The 21,349-nt window shown below is 47.5% G+C and overlaps 1 protein-coding gene across 8 annotated transcripts in view; it reads right to left on the reverse strand.

Annotated features, from left to right (window-relative positions):
* meis2a (Meis homeobox 2a) overlaps nucleotides 1–21,349 on the reverse strand; it is a 79,009-nt gene that overhangs the window by 34,895 nt on the left and 22,765 nt on the right. For 6 of the 8 annotated variants that reach the window (XM_076748209.1, XM_076748208.1, XM_076748205.1 and 3 more), the window contains exon 8: nucleotides 10,171–10,316. In XM_076748209.1, the coding sequence (XP_076604324.1) occupies nucleotides 10,171–10,316 (146 nt within the window). The remainder of the gene's footprint in view (nucleotides 1–10,170; nucleotides 10,317–21,349) is intronic. The other 2 variants (XM_076748207.1, XM_076748203.1) reach the window with 1 other exon arrangement.

The raw sequence follows: 21,349 nt of genomic DNA on the forward strand, positions 1-21,349 counted from the left end.
CTAGTCTAATCCTCCTGCCCCATCCCCCTCTCTTCTCCTCCGTCCTGATGGCGGGATTGGGGGGCCTGACCTGTCTGGTGATTGATGGTAATGTCTCAGGAAGTCATTTTCCCCGACAGCACCCCGCCGCCTTTCACCAGGCCTGGTGCAGAGGTGAGCCCATCACATGGACGCTTTTAACTCTTTGCTCACTCTCCGCCCAGGTCTCTCTGACCCATCTGTCTCACACACCGCCCTCTCCCTGCACGCTGCACCCTGTGCCAACCAACTCCATGAGCCCCCTACCGCTGACACAGGGGAGAAAAAGATACAGAACGAAAGTGCAGGCTTAAAAGTCTGCAGAACAGCAAAAACAAGGGGATCTTGACAAAGAAACACAGGCCATCTTGAAGTGGATCTGCCAAGTGGCCTCTAATTCAGGTTGCCGGCGATGGATCCCCACGACTCCATTACTGTCAGCGCTTACCACCTCCATTATGGCAATTAGGACGTGGTTCCAACACTAGGAATGTTTTGCCCTGCTCTGGAATTGCTAACATCTGCCGTGTCTCCGCTCCATGTGTCAGAGTAGAGTTATCTTTTCTTAAACACACATCTTTTTACAGTCACACTCTGTCTCCTCTTTTTTCCTCCCGTTTCTTCGACACTGCTTTCCACATTTATTTTCTTAATTCGACTCAAACTGTGCCTTAAAGAGATCCCTCTCTGTTTGAGTCCAAATAACCTAAAATGATCCGTGAAGAGCCTCACGGTTCCCGTTTTCAATAGGCTTCATTAGTTTTTAATATCTAGCCAAGGAAAGGAGGGGAAAATGGCATGGAGATAATCAATGGAAAGGGACTGGTAGCCTATTAATCTCCCCCAAAGGATTGTGGGTTAATACACGCTCTTGCATAGGCAAACATGGCTGTGTGGTGAACACATCTGTCTGCCTGGATGGGCTACTTAATGAAACAGCCAGCGTTTGGCTGCTGAGATGGATGTCGTTCCCCCAGTGAAAAATGAGTTCTCTCTCCCAGTACGCCGAGCCACACATGATAGGGCTCCATTCAATTCACCGGAGACCTGACTGCGTCCCCTGTGTGAGAGCAGCTTAAACAATGAGGGTGCCGGGCAGGACAGGCAACGCATGGCCACTGGAGCAAATCTTCATGGAGATCATATCAGGGAATCCTAATGTGAACAAGAGTCTGACTGATCTGGGAATGAGAGAGGACAGAGAAAGACTGGAAGAGGAGTAGTACAGTAGACAGATAAAGAAGAACAAGGGAGGAGAGAGATGAAGGCTGAGCCACCTGGGATCGATAAGCAGGCTCAATGTGTTTGAGCGACAGTGTTTGCGTGCGAAAACTCTGGTCTGTGTGTGCATGCATGTGCAAGCATTCTGCCAGGACATGCTTCTGTGCGCGCATGTGAGCGCATTCTGACAGTGTCAGAGGTGACCCCCGGTCAGGGAGTCCTGTAACAGGAGCTCACCTCCGGTTCTGCGAGCTCTCCTCTCAGTGTGCTAAACAGCCACCTGAAGACAGGATTAGCCATTGTGACCTGGCCCCAGAGGTAACCGAGATACACCTCCGGGGACAGACGTGAAACACACACTGTCACGTGTTGCAGAGACACAGCCAGGTGGTAGCAGACAGACACAGGGGAAGATAGAGGGCTTAAAAAGAGGCTATAAAATGGAGACGGGACGGGACAGGTGGTGGCAGGGATTGGAAGAGCAAACTGGACACCTATAAGAGGATGACTGCAAGTAGGATACAGTATAATGTCGAGCAAGCTGAGGGGAAGGTGTCACTGGTGTTTGCTGTTGTCAAGTGAAAACAAAGTACCACAGCATAAGAGGATTGGACGACCTAACCCAGTGCCTTGGGGTAGCTGAGATTTGTGCCTGTATGGAAATTGATGCCTGTCAGCCTGTCTATGACTCAACTCTGACAGTATGCATGCATGCGTGTGTGTTTCCGTGTGCACATACAGGCGTGCGTGCTGTGCTGTGACAAATGAGCTGTGCTTAATTTGCGAGTGATTATGCGGGGCTGCTGGTGCCCTAAACCCCTTTGAACTTGTAATTGCCCCTGGTTTCAGTAATGAACATTAAGGAGGATTCAGAAACGTGTGGCTAATTACACATTTGCCCCCCTTTTTAATTTCTTCGTCTTCATGCTGGATGAGAAACAGGAAAAGGAGGAGCAGGAGTGGTAGTAGGAGGATGAGAGCCAAGGAGGAGGTTCTGGGTTGGGAGGCATACATCGCTGTTGTCGCCCTCTTTATCTAAATAATTGTACAAGCTGGTTTATGGGCTTTAGAGAGGTGCTTTGTGTGTCATTCGCTGCAGCCCTGGGGATATGGGGGACTAGCTTTCCCCATGATCAATATTCAGAGAGATTCACATCTGGAGCCAAGGCCTGCTCTGCCTGGATTTGGATTTATATATATTTATTTTTTCTTTTTATTTGATTTTTTTCTTTTGTTCTCTTCTTCCTCTGTCTATCTGTTTTTTCTTATCAGTGTGTGGTACAGCTATTTTTTGATACAGGGGTTGCTATCTATCACACGTGCTCATTTGTGTAACCTTACACGATCTCTGAGGGATGTGGCTGCAGTGAAATTCAGAGGCTCTCCGCTCTATGTGGAGAACAGACACCAACAACACATGGCTCGATATATATGCTAGGCATAACTGCTTGAGCAATGGAGCATTCTGGGTAAATGGCTGCGGTGCAGGGAGGGTCCGCTGAGGCTAGTGGAGGGGGAAGAGTCGGGGAAAGGAGCAACAAATTGACCCGCTCAGCCTCGGTCTTTGATGTGGACTGGGCTCTCTCTTAAAAACCAGTCCATATGTTCAGAGGGGGAAAGAGAGAGGATATCAGTGGGGAAAAAAATGAAAAGGTGAGGAAGTGGGGGGAAGAGGTGAGAACAAGAGACATGGCTCCCAGTTATAAGGACCCCACTGTGCAGGAATCCCACTGCCTGCCCCTGGACTGAGCGCCGGGCAAAACAAAAGCATGCATTTGAGAGGAGTAGGAAGGGAGGGGAGAAAAATCACACAAAATGGCAGGAGTGGGATTTGGTGCAGCCAGGGTCCCATGACAAACCAAACAGTGAAACACAAGGTCTGTTTTTGATTTCTACTCAGTGCCTCCATCCCTCAACCTTTTCTCTTTCCTCGCCTCCCTCCCTTCTTTAGCCTGGTTTGCTGTTTCCATGCCTGTGCTGCTCCTTTTCCCTTTTGCATTTTCTTCTCTTGGTGTGAGATGAATATCAAAGCACTGCTGGGGCAGCTTGGAGGCCTGCAGCAGAATCTCATTGGCCTCCATGGTCCCCGGCATGCAGCAGCCACCGTTCTAGCAGCTCTTGCCACAACCCCGCAATCAACCGTGGGGGGGGTGAGGCTAGCCTGCAGGGCGGTACCCCTGGAAGGGTAAGGGGTAATTTAAGGAAACTAGCTCTAAGATGTGAAACCAAAATCCTCTTATACATTTTGTTATGAGTAAGATAACCCCAAAAGTGTAGAAAAGGGAAAACGGCACAGAATCAGCTACCACCATCTTAATAACCCTGCTTTTCCACCAGGGGCATGTGCGTTATCACAGACTACCTTGCGGGGTCCCTTATTACACATGACTTCATTCAGCCCTGTTTCTTACAGAGTCAGCTCAGGCAGGTCCTAGCCAGCGGGTCAGTGTTATGACTACAGCAGCAGTGGATCGGGCTGCTGTGCTAACGGCAGGGAGACGTTCCCAGGCTGGGGACTACCCTGAGTGGAGCACAGGGCCTTACAGAAGTCTCCTCAGCTTGTGTTCTCGGAGGAGTCCCTCGCTGTTCAGAGCTCTGAGTTTATAAATCTGACTGCCCTCCACAGGCCTAGCCCTGTCTGTGCTCTGCTGCGGTCAGAGCATGTGCAGTCACCTCTGCAGGGGCCGGTCAAACTCATGCTGTGCTCTTGGTCTTCCATGAGGACACCCCTGTTGTAAAACCTCATTTAAAGAAGCGCACATTGCATCACATTTCAGGGAACACTCTCCTCTTTTGTTTTTCCCTTGCTGTTGTCTGACTGGAGGATATGTTGCGGGTTGCTTTTTTTTTTTTTTTTTTCCTTCCTTTGGCAAACACTGTGGAGTTTCACACAGCTTAATCACCTCCATGCAGTGGGAACGTGCCGTAAACAGTCCCTTAGCGAAAGCACTCATTTCTGCTACTTCATTAAACAACCTGCATTAAGATGCAAACAGCAGGAATGAAAATTAACAGGGAGGGAGGGAAAAGGGAGGAAACAGGAGGTAGAGGGAGGAGAAGTGTTGGGATTATGCAGGAATCGCTGCACTTCCACATGCACAATAACATAATGTTCATCTTGAGGATAAGCAAGCCGACGGAAATGAAAAGAAAAAACAAAACACGAAGACAAGAAAACATGGCTGCTCTTTTTACAAGCACACACACACACTGCATAGTGTATGCAAGGTTAATGTGCTTTGCTTTATGTCAGCGGATTCCACGTGGGGTTATTTGGCTTTGAAGTGGAACTACACCAGATCTGGATTAGGGGGCAAAGTGTAAAGGTCTGATGTCGGAGCATGAAACAAATTAGGGCTTATTACATTCTAATGCAGCACTAAACCTCTGGAACGGCGACCAGCTATGCCAAAGCACACTGTAAACAGAGCTGTCACACACTAACACTTGGAAAATACCACAAAGCCGCTGTGCAGTGAAAAGGCAAAGTTGATGCGGCCCGTCGTATAATTATACAGCCTGTGAAAATGGGAAGTCACTGGATCCCCCTTCTAAACTTTCGCTGTTTTCTCCTGCTACAAAAAAAAAAGCATGTTGTTGTTTGTTGATGAGCTCTCACGAGGAAGACAAGCTTCATTTTCACTGTAGTGTCGCGGTGGCTGTGTTTCCCTGTGAGGTCTGCCCATGCTGTGGTAGAAGAACAGATGGCAGACTGAGGTGGCTTGTGTCTCTGTTTTCCAGGGTCGCTGAGCAGCCAACATTAGAACACAGCGACCAGACAATAGCCAGGCACCAAACCTCGACCCCCCCATAGATCTCTCCACAGTCATTACCGATGACTTTCAAAGACTCCCATGCTAAACATCACCAAACTACGCTGTCATATTGTCACTTAGGTCTGTTTCGTAAACACACAAAGCAATGGGTATTGTCCCAAAAGTAAAGTGATGACTCTTTTTCCCTGCGTCTCCCACTGATAGTCACACATTTGGACAGTGGCAGTGAACCAAACTGTCGCCTGGGTTTCTACGGGTGAGTGGAGAGCTGACTTTTGGGCTCCGAGGCAAACGAGCACATGACAGATTAGTGTGTGGGCCTCCTCCAGGCTTCCACCTCTGTGACCCTTAGGAGCCCCCTCTTTACCCCCTCCTCACCCTTGCTCTTATCCCTAACCCCCCCTCCTTCCTCCTCCTCCTTTGTCTCCACCCTCTCTTCATCCGAACTCACGCAACAACCTAAGGAGGTGGAAAGTAAACAGATTTTCAATGTACATCACTGACACATGGCGTAAAGTTACTCTATTTCACGCTTTAAAAAGTTCATTTCTACTATATTCGATGCTATTGCCAAACATGTCAAGTTCAAACGAAGCAAAAATGTAGTCATAATGATAAGTAGGTGAACTAACTCACTAACTATGGACAGAAAACACATTGTGCCATGTGTACTGGGAAGATAAACGGGCAGCAGCAAATATGGAATAAACAGCTTTCAGCACTTTAATGTAAAAGGAGAAAGGGCTTGGGTATTTCAAACTGTTTGCAGATGTGTGTCTCCACCAGTTAAATGCTGCTTGTACTGGAACAACACACAAGGATTAGAAGGACTAGAGGAGCTTAAACAAAACGGGGGGACACTACAGAGCTGTTTAGTCTGCTCAAACAACGTGCCCTCTCTTTTTGAGGTATGGACTTGTACGCTTGTTTATCGCATGGGACAAACATCCGTTGCCAGGGTTGGGCCTCGCCTGCGCCTATGTCTTGCGAGTGACCCGAGCTGGCTCTTTTATGCGCATCTATAAAGGGCGGTCGAGAGAGCGGCAAGGAGGGCCCGACCTGGCGATGACACCCTGTTGTCATGGAGACTAATGCTATGTTGGGCTGGGATTGGCAGGGGGTTGGTGGTGGTGGTGGTGGGGGCACTGTCACTAGTGTCTAATGATGTTTGCAGCACAATGCACTCATCTCCTCACAAAGTGTGATATGTCCTCACTCTGATTACCGCCTGTATAAAGGGAGCGTCTTTTGAGCTCTGCACAATCATTTTCATCTTATCAGTTCAGTCAAACAACAACTCACACCGGGGTTACATTTAAGAGGATGAAAGGCTCTAATGTATCTAATCACTATATTTAAATACCATCAAATCTTATGCTAACATCTCTCATCTGAACACACAGTTCTACTGCTCACAGTCCAAGGACTTTCCAGATGACCAAGGGATATATCACTTCCCTTTCAAGGAGCCCAGGGGACCAATACACCTGGCTTAGCAGCTTAACAGAATTTCCCCCAAACACCCAGGCCAAAGGGTGGCCCGGCGCAAAACCTGAGACGCTTGATGCTTGAGAGGGCTACCTACTTACTCATCTGACTGACCACTCTCCCTCCCTCCCTGCCTCCCTCCTTCTAGCCAACACATACACACGTGTGCAAACTCTAAACGGGCCTGGTTTGCTCCTGAGGTCCCTTATTTATTTTCATAGGTGTTTGAGGGTTTGCACTAGTCAAAAGACAAGACCAGAGCCCAGAGTGGTATCTTTGGAGTTGAGTGCTTCCTGTTTTCATTGCGAGGCCGACCCTTGTCTTTACGGGGGTGAGCGAGGGCTAGCAGGGGGCTAGCAGGGGGTAAGAGGGAAGGAAGGCTAGGGGCACCGAGGGGCTAATTGTAGATTTTAGAGTTTGCTTTTGCCAAACAAAAGGGCATCACCTCGTGCAACAATAAGCACAAACTCCAGTCTCTGTGTGTGTTTCTCTGTCTGCCATCCTCTCTTTCCACTTCCCCTCTTCTTTCCCTCTACCTATCCTTCTGTGTCACTCCCGTTTCCTCTCCAGGAATTTGTAGTCCATGCTTTTGAAGTGCAGTAGAACATTTTACCCCTAACAGTGAAGTTTACCTTTCTGATAACATAATCTCCCTGTAGTATTGAAAAGCTTATACCAACAGTCTGGGATTTTCCTTCCCCTAATGTGGCTGGAAGACATCCAGAAACTCTTGGGGTGGGGGCGGAGGGGTATTAGAGAGAGAGTGGGAGGGAGGATAGAAGGAGGGAGTGGAGAGCATGTCTGACCCTCTTCTGCCAGCTAACACCAGCTGATCTGTCCAGCCATTTGCCAATTACATATGGGGCATTTAAGGTTGCCAGCTCACGTGCTCCTTGGTACATGTGCATACGGGTTCAGCAGAGGTCGGGGTTATCGCAGCCTCTCCATTGAGTAACTGTGGAATCTTTTGCATATTTTGGGAGATATTTATGGCGCCAAAAACTGTATTTTTCCCCTCAGCTGGAATGTTGGCATGGTATGATTGATGGTAAATAAGAGTTGAGAATGTGGTTACGCTCTATGTGAGACTGTCGTGAAGAAAACCATCTTGCGATTTCTCCCAAGAGAGTGTGAGGTCAGAGTAAAAGCAAGGGAGGGTGGGAGGGGAGAGGGAGAGGGCAATTTTCTTATACTGAATCCAAAAGCCAACAGTTGTTACTATTGGCCTGTGTTGTTTTTCTGTGTGTGAAGGGGGGTCCTGTCCTTTTGAGCCTTTCAGAAGATGTGACAATGGCTGGATGTTGAGAACATATGTAGAGAGACCCCTGCGGCTCATGGAAGAGGAGCTCCATGCTGGCCCCGCAGTTTGAGAAAATACAAGGCCGCTCCTTTCACTCCTCACCCCTCAGTTAATGAATGCATGAATGGCAGAATGCCGCTATAGGCCATTCAGGGGCCAAAGTCCCCAAGAATTCACCCTTGCACAAACGCATCCAGCAATAGCAAATACATTTGCTTAACAAATTAAAAGAAAGGAGAATGGCTAATGGGTGTGAGTGTGTGTGTGTGTGTGTGTGAGAGAGAGAGAGTGAGAGTTTATGGGTGGGAGAATTGGATGGTGAGAAGAAAAGGGGGATAATTCAATTAGTCCTCTTCCTCAGTGGAGAAATGAAGGCAGGTTAAAAGGGAGGGATTATTATTTGTACAAGACTGGCCAGGGCCGTGCACAAAAGAAACAAATAAAGATTGGAGAGAACATCTACAAGCAGGGGATGTGATAAAGGAGAGAGGGACAGAGAAAAAGAGGGCCTTGAAAGCTCTGCTCTGTCTGAATTAACCAGCTCTCTGAAAAATGCGCCTGTGCACAACATTGAGCCCCCCCCCCCCCTTTTCCTTTCCACTCTTTCAACTCAATTTTAAAACAATTCTAAAGAAAATTGTTGGCGACTCCTCTAAAAGCTCTCTATGCATCCTGCTGTATTTCTTTCTGCATCTTTTACAGAATGGAGTGCTGCAGCTGAAAGACGCCACATTACGGTTTTTTAGCCTGAACTCACATAACGGTTCCTGTATTTTGTGCATGCGTGAATATACATACAGTAAATTAAATTTCAGTAAAACGTTCTTTTTTTTGTTTGTCTCCTTCATGCACAAACAATGCATTACACTCTAAGCTCAGGAAGGGAAAAAGCAGAAAAAGAATTCCTCTGTAATAATAACAATAATAAAAAAAGTTTCGCTTCCCTCCCGCCTTCAGCCTCTGAATGAAGCCCGGTCTGTACGGTTTGGTGAGAGGTCTCCAGTCAGGGAGCGATGGAGCCGTGAACAGCTGTGAAGTCATTTTGATAATGATGAGAATAATAAGCATGCAGACTGGCGTGGTGGAGCCGCTAAGGCCTGCGAGGCTCAGGGCTTTGCTGTTGCAGCTTCACTGCTCCTGAATAGATAAAAGTGATTAAAGCACTCCTGATTATCCCTGACCAATATGTAATGGATTTACAGCCCTTTCAATTAGGCCGTATTTGCTGGCCACACATTACTTGGGCTTTTGGTTAGGTAATCAGGGTGCAGGGGCTTTGGGCAGAGGAGGGCACTCGTGAAGGGGGTGGGGGCGCAGGGTGCACGGGAGGGGCACCTGACCCCTTAAATGTGCAGATGATCCATAAGGCTGAAGCTCTAAACTTAAGTCTCTTCTACTTTCTCTCTCTCTCTTCTTTTAAGTCCCCCCCCCCCCCCCCCACATTGTCCCTCCATCTCTGGGACGGGGAGCCACGTGCTCAGCAGCTTATGTGTCCTGGCGTGGCCACCTCCTCCTGAAATCTGACCTGCCTTGCAAAATCAATACAGCCTGATGTTCTGATAATGTCCTGACATCAGCGAGGGTGGGGGGGACATGTGGCCCATCCCCTTATACTTGACACACACAGACATAAAAGCAGACTGACACATACAGAAAATAGCTAAGCAAAGAGTATTTCACCATTTTACCAAGCGCGTTTGAGCCTCTGTGGCATTTGAATATTGAATCCAAGCCATATTGCACTGCTGTGTGAACTGACTGACTGAACTGTTTGGCAGCCTGATCTCAGCCTTAAACATAAGAGAGAATATCACAAAGTCAGACGGATTTCAAAATGTGAAACTGATCAAGAGGTCATGCTCGCTCCAATAAAAAAAAAAAACTTTTTAAAGACATGGCTGCAGGCTGACATATTTGCACCATAACCATCTATGCACCTACATGGAAGTTACCGTTAAAAAAAAAAAAAAGTTATCAGTCGGCGTACTCAGCCTAAATCGTTACACACACTTACGCTCACAATGCTTCTCCAGTAACCGCCACTCTTAATCTGCCCCAGAAAAACATTTCTCTCCAGGCCAAACAAACAGTGCAGCTCATATTAGAGTAAATGCTGGGCCATCTCCTTCTTACTCAGAGTGCGCTGAGCACAGCAAACAGTCCAAACTGATTAGATTGACCTGGTCACCGTGTCCCTCTGACAGGTGGCTGACAGGTGAGCATCACAGCTCTGCCGTCACTCACTCCCTCAGTAACGACTGTGTGACAGGTGTGTGTGTGCTTGAGTGGGATTTTTCCCAGTGTGTGTGTGTGTGTGTGTGCGTTGTCATACATGTGTATCTCCAAAAAAGTAATGGCCGTGCTTACCGTGAGATGCTGGAACAGCCACGCCCTCATGATGTTAGTGGCCACCTTGGGGAAAATGCCACGCTTTTTCTGCCTCTTCTTGTCTTTGTCTGGATCATCGTCATCCCCTGTGCCAGGCGATGCAACGCTGTTGTCTAAGCCATCTCCTGGACAGAAACCAAACCCGGGGTTAAATAACATCCCCGGACCACACCACTGACTCACAAAACACTGGAAAAATAAATCCCGATCTCAAAATTCTCAAAGCCGAAACAGAAGTCAGGAGCAGTCAAAGCCGAGTTTAAGGCTCATGAAAGATGGATAAATGGACAAATACCACAGATACCTACGAAGGAATTCAAAAGTGCACTGAGGCCTAGAGAATCAGTGCAGCAGAGCCAGTGTTGTGTAGTGGAGATATGGAGGTGGGGGGATTTAGATGGCCTTAGACGAAGGCCTGTGCAGAGAGTGAGGGGTTTACACAGAGGCCTAGCAGCGTTGTTCTATACCCCAGAGCACGGGAGAGGGGAAAAGAGGTTAATGACTCTAATGTTATGGTTGGACGCTGAAATGCTAGGTTCCTCATTCCAGTTCTACAGTAGGAGGAGGAGGAGGAGGAGGAGGCAAGAAAAAAATGGAGAGAGATGACAATAAAAAAGGACAAGGAGCCTTCACGTACAGTAGGGGCTTGGACTCATGTCATTAATTCAATTACATTTGCATGCCTGACATAATGTAGAGCATTTCTTTTTTTTTTTCATCTTTTGAAGAGAGCCAAAGGGGACAGGAAGGAGTTACGCGGACATACACAGCAACGCTCCCGACATTGGTGCATTCGCGTTGCGTGCACAGACACATGCTCACACACAAACAAAACTCAAAGGCGTGGATAATTCACGGCATCCAGTTGAGACGCATGAGTATTAAAGCAGGGATGTGATTTGGGGTGGTTCATTGTTGCAGTTCGATGCACATAATGGACTCGTCTGCTTCCCCCGCCCCACCCCAAACTCCGACTCTCTCTTAGTCCTCCTCTCCCGCTCCCTTCCCTCGCAGCGACCCCTCCCCATTCCGCCACAAGATTAGCATGACAGGCCAGCGGCGGCTTCGCCTGCATTAATGTCCGTCAGCGTTTGATTTCAAGAGGAAAACATGCACATACCCCGGCATGATTTCTCCTTTAAATCGAAGTTTCCATCTTTGTCCCTTGCCTTTTTCTTGTTCCTCTTCCCCGGCATTAATTGTGCATTAGCAAAAATGATTTACTTTTAACAGTCATAGTTATTTTTTCTTGCCCCCGGGCACAAATGCCTTGAAAGCCTTCCTTGAGGGCATCTAAATTATGTATCTGAAAAACTCCTCCACTAAGGCATAGAAGGACCCTGACGTTCTCAAAATTCAGACTCACATGTCCTCCTGTTTTTGGGGAGGCGTCAATCACAGCCACCTATACAAGCCTTAATCTCGCATAAATATTTGAACTAATAACATTAAAAAGGGGGAAAGAAAAAGGATCCGACTGGTGGCGTAATCAAATGCAAAATAAATGAAGAATACAAGGACAGCAGGGGCCCTCACTTCTAACTTTTCCCCCCAGCTTTCTTCTTCTTTTTCCTCCCCCCTTGTTTTTCCCTCTCTTTTTTGTTCTCTCTCTGTCTTTCTTTTCATTCTGTGCACAGTGTTTTCCTTCCACATCATTAGTGCGGAGCCACACGAAAGAGGAAAACAGAGAAGTGCCGACTTTGCGCTCCCTGTGTGAAGTTGGACAAGCAACAGCCCTTCTGAAGGACATATGGGAACGAGGACACAGACTAGGGGTGTTGTAATCTTAGAATGGGCATTCATTAGTGGCAAATGCTGTAAATCCCAGGCTAAGTACGAATCCTTGTTCAGGAAAGCCTAAAACAATAAACTTTAGTCTGGCCATAGCCCTACCCTGACTGTGAGGGGTTTCCTGAGAAATGCGACCCAGACGGAAGTCAAGTCTAACTCCCCCAGTTTGCTTCCAAACTTCAATAACAACACAACTAGTGAGCTGTGAATTTTAACCACCCTCCTCTTGTTTCTCCGCTTTTGAGCTTCATTGAATAATGTTGATACACACTTTGCTTGTTTGTTTGTGTGCCGCTAGGTTTTGTGTTGATTTTCGAGCTAGTCTCCAAATCCCTCTCCTGCTGTGAGCAGTCAGGCTCATCCAATAGAATCACACAGTGGCCAAAAGGCTGGCAGATTAATTTTATTGACGTTTCCATTTTCACTGCAATGCGATAGCCTCCCCCCTGGCCAGGGCCAGAGCGACCCATGCGTATTTACAGACTGACCTGTCACTTCATTACCCAGCATGCTCGCTGCCTCCTGCCCTAGCCCGCAAGGGTGAAACCAGACTCCAAGGCTTTCAGCTCCTCTCTCCCTCTGTCTTTCTCTCACATGCACATGGATACTGTCATGTGTACACAGATCAGGCGTGTGGCAGTATTAATGGTTGTTTTTTTTACTTACTATCGACATGCAGACATATGTGTACTCTAAAGAGAGGACGAAGGAAAATCAAGTGTGGACAGAAGGTGAAAAGAGAGAAACAAAGGAGGAAGAAGAAGAAGAAGAAGAAGAAGAAGAAGCGGGAGGAAGAAAAGAAGGAGTGGAAAAAAGAATAAAGACGACCCAACTTGCACAACCTCATTACATCTAAAGGAGAGCTGGTGCTTTGCATCCACCCCCACTCCTTTCTTATGAGCGAGAGAAGGAACGCTGCAGGGCAAATTGTCCCAAACGCTAATGGCTTCTGACTGTTCCCTGGCAACTCTGCCATTCTAACCTGCGTGGATGTGCACTCTGAAAAAAATGGGGAAAGGAAAAAAAAAAAGTGCAGGGCAGAGCAGGGGGAAGCGTCCCATCATCTGGCCATGTGACACAGATGGGGGTTGGCTATTAGGAGGCAGCCGAAAGGCCTAGGGGAGCCGAGGTGCTGGAGTGTAGCCCCAGGCACTTTTGGAAAAGCAGCGCCCTTGGAGACAGAAAAAAAGACATGCCCCCCCCCCCAACTCTCCCCACTCCCTTTCTGTCTTCCCTCACTCTTTGCTCCTCTCTCCTTCTCCCTCACCCACTCTATCAATATCTTGACTTAAAGTGCTTGCAATGAAAGTTTGTGCATATTTTTATATATGCACAGGAACCCAGACGGTGTAATCAGGCAAGATGGAAGACAATGACCAGACGCAATGAGGGTGAGAGAGTGAATGAAAACACAAGCAAACAAACAAGCACAAGTCCAAGAGCACATTACGCTCACATACATTCCCTCTCTCATCACCAGTGGGTGGTTATTAAAAATGCATTCAGATATATCTCCCTGTGAGTAAATTGGTCTCAGGGCTGAGCTCATTAACGGGTTGGGAAAGGACTGTAAACACGCTGCAACTCTGCTTATCTAACGTTGGCACATTCACGGCCGCTTCAGGATTTTTGGCACAAAGAAATGGTTTAGCACAAAGTGTCCTGCAGTCTCTGCAGAAAGTAAAGGGAGTCCTAATGACGCTGGAGATCATGCTTCATGCCTAGGACGCACCCAGCCCCTCAGGGAGCCACTAAGGTCTAGTCAGCCTTGGAAGCATTATGGATATGACCATGAGTAACACATCTATCAGTACACCGAGTATGCCCTCCCTCTGCTGCTCTACCATTCCAATATACCCATGCATGAATGAATAATGACTTGTCAATAGTTGGAAAACATTTAAACCCAGTCATGGTTAGTTATCAAATAACACTCCAGACTTATTGGTCCCTATACTATTAATACACCTACAGAAAAGCCTCCAGACGAGCTTTAGATGTTGTGTGTGTATTATTCTAAAGGCTGTGCAGTGATTTTGCACTGGGAGGCCCCGGCGTTTGTTTCAGGGTAATGAAGCAAGAGTGTAGAGGCAGTGGCTTATGGAAGCTGTGGTTAAAGTGACTAATTACAACAGACCCCCCAAGCCCCCTGTCAGCCCGAACTAGTCAGGCATGTTCACCCAAGCTCACCCAAATGAGGAGTAGAGAGAGGAAACTCCTGAGGAAGGCGAGAAGGAAAGAGGAGGAGACGGGGGAACAGAAGCTAAGAGGTTTGTTGTACCAGGAGCTCCTTTGGCCTCCTCTACCTTAGCACACCATAGTGACCGGGCCCTCCAACCCTCCCTCCAACACCCTCCTATTACACCACCTCTAGCCCTGCAGGCTTGGCCGCAGAGAATGAAGAGAAAAGAAGAGGGGGATTTAGAGCCTCCCTTTTCCCTCTTTTTCTCCTCAACTTTTCAGCCAACATAAGCGGCGTTTAGCACATTCAGTCCCCCAAATGGCAGCGAATGAGAGAAGCAGTGGGGGCTCCTCTTTTGTCCGTCTGGTTACCCCTTTTATTTACTCTGGATTTACGAAGGGGTCTTTGCCGGCTCTGGGACCACATGCTCTCGACGCACACACAATCTCTCTCCCATACACACATACACAAACACGTACTGGCTCTATTCACACTGGCGGAATGGCCGGCCCTCTGTTGCTCTGTGCTGACGGGGGGATTACAGGTCTTCTGGCTATAACCGCATGCTAGCAATATGCTTCGCACTCACGTAACACACAACACAGACGAGCGCTAACGAGTAGAACATAATCCCTTTAATGATAAAACACACACTCGAGTGTCCAATTTCTAACAGCGAGTATCCCATCAGCGCGTTCGTGTGTCTTCGTGTGGCCTCACCATATGGTTTACTGCGCTCATTCAGATCCATACAGTAGATGAGGGCTCTAAACAGAACAGTTTTAGTGTGGCTGCACCACTGCAGCCAGTGTTTTACGCTGATTATTTCCTGATCTGTGCTTAAACAAGCAGCAGCCCCTTGCACTGGACCATAAAACAACAGCTTAGTAAACAGCAAGCATGCTGACAAATTGGTAGCGCTCAGGCCGGAGTCATTAACAGCCCTAAAACCTGTCAGAGCAATTACAACAAACTCTCTCCTTCAGCAAGTCTGCCTGCCAAACTCAGATGTCACTACCCGCCTCCTCTTAACCGCCCCCTCTCACCACCAGGACACTGGCTGAAGGTGAAGGAGACAAGACGACCACATTTTCCTCTCCCCTCCGCTGGCCATGACACCCCAGAGAAATGAGGACAAACACCCATCTCAAACACAGCTGTATCTGCATCCTGAGCGCTACGACTGAGTGGTTCCTTTTGCATGAGAAGTAATGTGTAGTTGTCTCCCCCCAAAAACACATCATTAAGTGTTCCCTTAAATGAAGTGGAATAAGAGCTTCTAATTAGATGGTTTTTTTTCTACGTGTGGGGAAGCGAGGCAGTCAGGCAGCAAGAAAGGCAGGGAGGGAAGGAAGGAGGGAGGTGAAGGGGGGGGAGAGGGGTAGTTGCTCAACAACTCCTGTACCTCCTCTCCTCCCTCCCTTCTCCGCCCCTTCTCTAAGCCCCCTAACCCTGCCATCAGGCAGATATCTCTCTGTCATCCCTGGAATGCTGGAGATAACTATCGCCTCTTCACCGATACAAGGCCTCTCTCCTCTCACAGTCACAGTGCTGACCCCGCTGTGCACATCCCTACCATAGAGGGTGAGGTTGAAGTGGAGAGAGCAAGAGAGAAAGACAGGGGAGGGGTGAGGGTGGAGGGTTGGAGGTAAAACTTGTTTTTAACAGCCAGTTAGGCTATTTTACCTTTTAACCCAAAATAAGGGCTGGAGCAAAGCCACCCTCCCCTTTCAGCCTCTCCCCTGGAGCCAAAGAAGAGTAGTTCGTCCAGAAGGGAGAGGGAGGAAGGGGGGGGGGGGCAGGCTTCCTGGTTACTGCCTTTTCTCCAGAGTCACTGCCTACAATTCTCTTGATCTTTTCATGAGATTACGATCTGCCAAAAACCTAAAATTTAGCATTGGGTGCACAAAGTATGGAAATCGTTCAAGGCTTTGGACTAAACTAAATATTGGCGCGAATAACCTTCTACCTGCAACAACAATTTTCTTACTGCATCATAAACTGGGACTCTGAGGATCACGAAATGCCTGTTTAAGCCTCCTGACATCTTGATTTTTCTTAAACTTTCCTCTGTGCATATATATATATATATGTATATGAACGCACAGAACAGTGCCACTTTTACACAGATGTGGAGTGTGTATAATGTCAGCTGAGACAAGACTCCGCCGTCTAAAGGGGGCTTTATTTGAGGAGGAAAAAAGACCCGAAGAAAAGAGATGGAATAAAGATGTATAAAAGAAAGGAGGCAGGCTGTTGCAGATGTCAGGACCCAATTTGCATGAATGGCAAAGGGCTAAATTGCAGGGGATGGGGGAGCTACCCTCCACCCCCTCACCCCGCTCTTTTTTGGGGGAACTAAAAGGGAGCTGTGATGCCCATGACTGCTCCTCACTCAGCAGACAGGGATCAGTGGCTAATGAAGGGCTTTGGGTCTCCACCAGACATTTCACACTCTCTGCCTCCCTGACAACTCCACCCTGCTCCTCCTGCACTCCAACACTGCCGCCGCTCTTCCCTTAGATTCCAAATCGAACGGGGCTAATTGGTCTCACAGGTAATCTCGGTTCACCCCTTGTTTCTTAATAAACAACTTTACAAACCTGCCAATGCACCTGTCCAAACCTTGCTTCTGTCTACCCACACTTTGTCCTTCTTTATTCCCTCACCAAATATGATGCAATGGAGCTATTCTTGATCTGAGCAGTAAAAATTGAGTGTATTGACACTGCTCCCTCTATAATTTATAATTATTGCCACAGAAAAAACAGGGCCGGGTGCCAACAGAGAAGCACACCTAAATCCTAAGGTTTGATGCCGCATTAATTATTAAAGAATAGGTATTTCCCAAAAGCAAGTGGGGCTATGTTGAATTGAAACAAGCACGATCATTAGTAAAACAAGCTGCTTCCACAAGTTGCTCTACTTTGGAAAGATCAGGAGCGAAAGCGGGGGAATAAAGAGACGAGACAGAGCAAAAGAAAACAAAGAGACGGAGCGCACGCAAACGTGTCATCCATCTGCTCCTGGAGAAGTGGCTTTACAATCCCCGCTAGGAACTATTGGATATCAAAGTCTTCTACCTAAACCACCAGAAAGAGCAGCTGTACGCAGTTCGCCAGTTTTAACAGAGTGTGGTTTGGTGATTCAGAACAGCTTACACCGTTTGAGGCAACGCATGATAACAGCATCAGCGGCGACTCTCTCTCTCTACCCTCAATTACAACTTAAAGCCAAACAAATAAACACTGGTTTTATGCTGAGAGAGGAAGGATGACTTGGATTTGTTGCAGACATCTTTGCCACACCTGATGGACAGTGGCATCAAAGTTTAGCAGAGATGGAGGGATTTCTATATAGAGCTGAGGGGGAGAGCTTGTAGAGTAAATGGATTAAAAGGTTTATAAATCAACAAGTCAACCATCAGATTGTAGCCTCTGCTCAGCAGCCCTCTCATCAGCCAAATGCCATGAAGTTTTTTTTTTTTTCTCCTCGCTCTCTTTTTTTTTTTCACACAAATGTCCTGGAGGCAGGGAACAAAGCGAGCAGAACTGATTACTGCGCTGCTGCCCCGCTCCGCCAGTCTAAACTCTGTTTGGCTTCCTAATGAGCTCACTAAAAACCCAATTCATCACCCATAACCCCTTCTCAACCTGCCTTGAAATCCCCCATTATGGGGAGTCAAGGACAGTCCGTTTGCAGGCTTTGGGCTGGGGTCAAGGGCTGTGTGGGTTGGATGGCAGCGGTCGTGGCAGCAGCGCGGCCAAGGTTATTTTGACACAAGGGGTACTTCCTATGCGGTTTGTATCTAAATGTGTTCACCATACGGCATGCATTTAATTCCAGCCAATCCTCTCCTTTGATTGTCACACTCCATTGATTTTACAGAAAAAAAAAAAGATTTATTTTTACTATTTGAGCATGGTGGGTTGTTTTTAGCCGCCTACACCAACCTCCTCCAACCCCCCCCCCCCCCCCTTTCGCAACACCAGCGGTGTCCCAGCCTGAGCGGAGGAATGTCCGGCTTGATGGCTGCAGCAGCGGGAATGTCCCGTTCCAGTCAGCATTCGCACCAGAGATTTCAAGTTTAATACCCCTTCGTCCCATCCCCGCAAAGACAGGAATTTGGTGGGAAGGGAATGTAGCGGGATGGGGGGGCCGAGAGAGTGGAATACAGTTGGTCTATTAAGGATGGGGCAAGGGAAGAGGGGGAGCGTAAAAAGAAGAGAGAATATTGTAAGTAGATGACAAGCAGCTGAGAAGGTAGGGAACGGGATGAAAAGGAAGGTGTAGGGGAGGAAAATATCTTGAGGAGGTGGTGTAGGATAGGAACTGGGTGTTGGTTGGAAGGGGGGGTCAGGAACAGAGAGGTGGAGGAGGAGGACGGCAGAGGGTTGGGGTAAACTCCCACAGTTCCTCATTACATGGAGCTGAAATGATCCTCCTGACACCTGAGCTGTAACCAAGAGATTACAGAATTGATGAATCCTTGGTTTAAAATGCAGCTGTTTTATTCTGCTTTAGTAATTAATTCTTTTTCCGATAGCGTATTGATTAAGCGTAGCCCCTGATAAAGTTCAAACTGAGAGAGATCCCTCCAGGGCTTTGGCTTGGCCTGCTCTGGAGAGTCAATGAAAACTTCCTCCCTCCACCTGCATCTCTCTCTCTCTCTCTGTCAGCGCAGTTTACCCTCATAAATTAGTCAGATCAGCGAGGAGTGAGGCTCTTGCTTGGTTGATACTTGCTTTGTCTGCCCTCTTGCTGAAGCAATTCTGTTGTTTCTAAATTATCACACCTACACAATGATGCCCTCACTGAGGAGTCCATGTTACACAACTCACCAAAACATTCATTTTTTTTTTTCTGGCATACCGAGATACTACAGCTGATTCCTTCGCCTCCTTCTCCATCATTCTCACCTTAAGAGGGAATCACGGCATTCACAACGCGAGCGCCGTCTTTCACAAAACCATTCTTTCATTCCTTTTATCGCTGCGTTTTTCTATACAGCTGTGAGTGAGAGTCTGATCAACAGAGGGTAGAGCGGCTCTCTCCGGGGAGCCAACTAGCAGAGAAATCAGATACAGCTTTACAAGAGAGTCAGCCGCTCATGTCTTGTCAAGACCCCTCACCTACCGGCTCCTTTACAAGTCAATAACCAGGGCCCAGTGTCCTCCGCTGGGCCTTGGCACACATTCACCTTTTTCTATAGGCAGCAGAGGTGGGGGGGAGCCCACAGTTATGGATTCCATGGAGCAACCCTTAATGCTACATTATTCTATATGATATTATGGAAATAATGTTGTATTTCTGCTTTGTTCCCAACAGATAAGGCAGTATATTTCCACTGGACGCTACATTTATCCCCAATATTCAACATGGACTCCTCTGACATTCCTGTAATGCACAGTGACAAATAACTGGTGACCCCATGAGGCCGTAAGAACCAGTTAAAAGCCTTTTTCAATATTAAGAACTAATGAAAGAGTGAATGAATTATGAAGGGAGAAGGGAAAAATATAATTAGAAGGTGGAAGTAGTGCTTAATACATTTACTTGAGACTATTTCCTTTCGTTAATGGGACCGCAGCATGCAGTGAGAGGGTTTTGACGTGGCTAGTATTGACTGTCCGCCCTGCTCCTTAAGGTACATCCAGCAGGTCATTTCATTAAGGCCCAATTCCACGGCACTAATTTTGATTTTAGGGGCTTGACAGCTGTTGGCTGGTGGAAATTGCTGTGGCAGGAACAGTGAGAGGGAAGCCTATTACAGCTGAGAAAAATACAAAGTGCAAAGCCTTGGTTCAAATTACTGCCAGTCTGCGCCACCAAATGTTTCGTCACGTTCCCGGACCGTACTTTTTGATTAACTGCACGAAAAGAGAGAGGAAGAACGGGCAGCAATCTATTTCAAAATAAGGGTACAATCTGACAGATGCAGAGAAACTAATGCGTGTGAATATACGCATACCCACATGTACCGTAATTCTACACTGAACGCCACTATAATGTCATAAAACGCAGTGCAATAGCCTTGCAATATATATGTCCTTACTTACAAAGCTCTGTTTTTTGCTTATCTGGGTTTTATTCAGTTGTATGCTGCACTGAAGCTGTACTTCGTGCTAATCTTGTATTGCACTGCATTATTTTACACATCTCGCTTTCATATGAAGAACAAAAATATAAGAAAGCCTCAAAATGACATGAATCAACACTCGATGCAGGTTTGCTTGTTTGTTTTTTTAGCTTCTGAATGAGACGTTACTAGTCCTCCCTCATATAACATGGCTACTGTGGGTTGGTCTGGCAGCGAGATGGACCTGACTCACAATGTGAGCTCTTAATCGCCTTGCCTTGCAAGTTAATATGCAGCATTAAAGTTCCAGAAGGAAGAAAAAAAAGGTCTTCCTCTGATGCTATTAATTAGCAGTGCTCTATAGCTCTCAGCTTTTTGAAGCTCTCCATCTCCTTTTGTTTCACCCTCTCTTTTCTTTTTTTTCGTGCGGCCTTCGTTATTGACTTTTCAATTTTCCCCTCACATCCACCCCCTGCACTAACAGTAGCACCAGCGCCTCTGCGGCGGTGCCCAGCCCAACAATACCCCCAAGCCCACTCTCCGAGACGCTGGCTGGGGAGCCCGGAGAGCTGGGCCAGCCCTACAGCTCCCACCAGCCCACCACTCGCTCCCCACGAGACCAAAATCAAAGAGAGAGGCCCTTAAAATATAACCATGGGTATAATGAGGGTGCTCCAAAGAACAATAAGCATATACACCAAAGGAGAAAGGAGAGTAGGAGTACAAAAGAAAGACAGAGAAAACTATAGGAATGTTGGCCTGCAAGTCTTCTTGAGACGTGAACAGCAGACAGTGGACGAGAAAAAAGCAGAATGATACTGTGCTTTGGGAGAGAGGGCAAAGGGCCACAGCCAGTGGTGATGGTAGCCGGGGCCACGCATCTATCCAGCCACGTATCTGAACCCAAAACAACAAGGGGGTCTGCCGCATGCCTCTGGAGCCGAAGGGAGCCAAAGGGAGCACGACTAATTTCTGCACAACAATAGGCCTGGATGGGCGCCCACACAATGGCAGGTGCTTTGAATAGCAGCAGGGCCCTTGCAGCAGGGATCTTCTCCTCTCTCACTCCGAGGGCTCGGGCTCTGGCTTGTGTAACCTTTCATTTT

This window comes from Chaetodon auriga, chromosome 14 (assembly GCF_051107435.1).
Source record: "Chaetodon auriga isolate fChaAug3 chromosome 14, fChaAug3.hap1, whole genome shotgun sequence".
Classification (NCBI taxonomy): Eukaryota; Metazoa; Chordata; class Actinopteri; order Chaetodontiformes; family Chaetodontidae; genus Chaetodon; species Chaetodon auriga.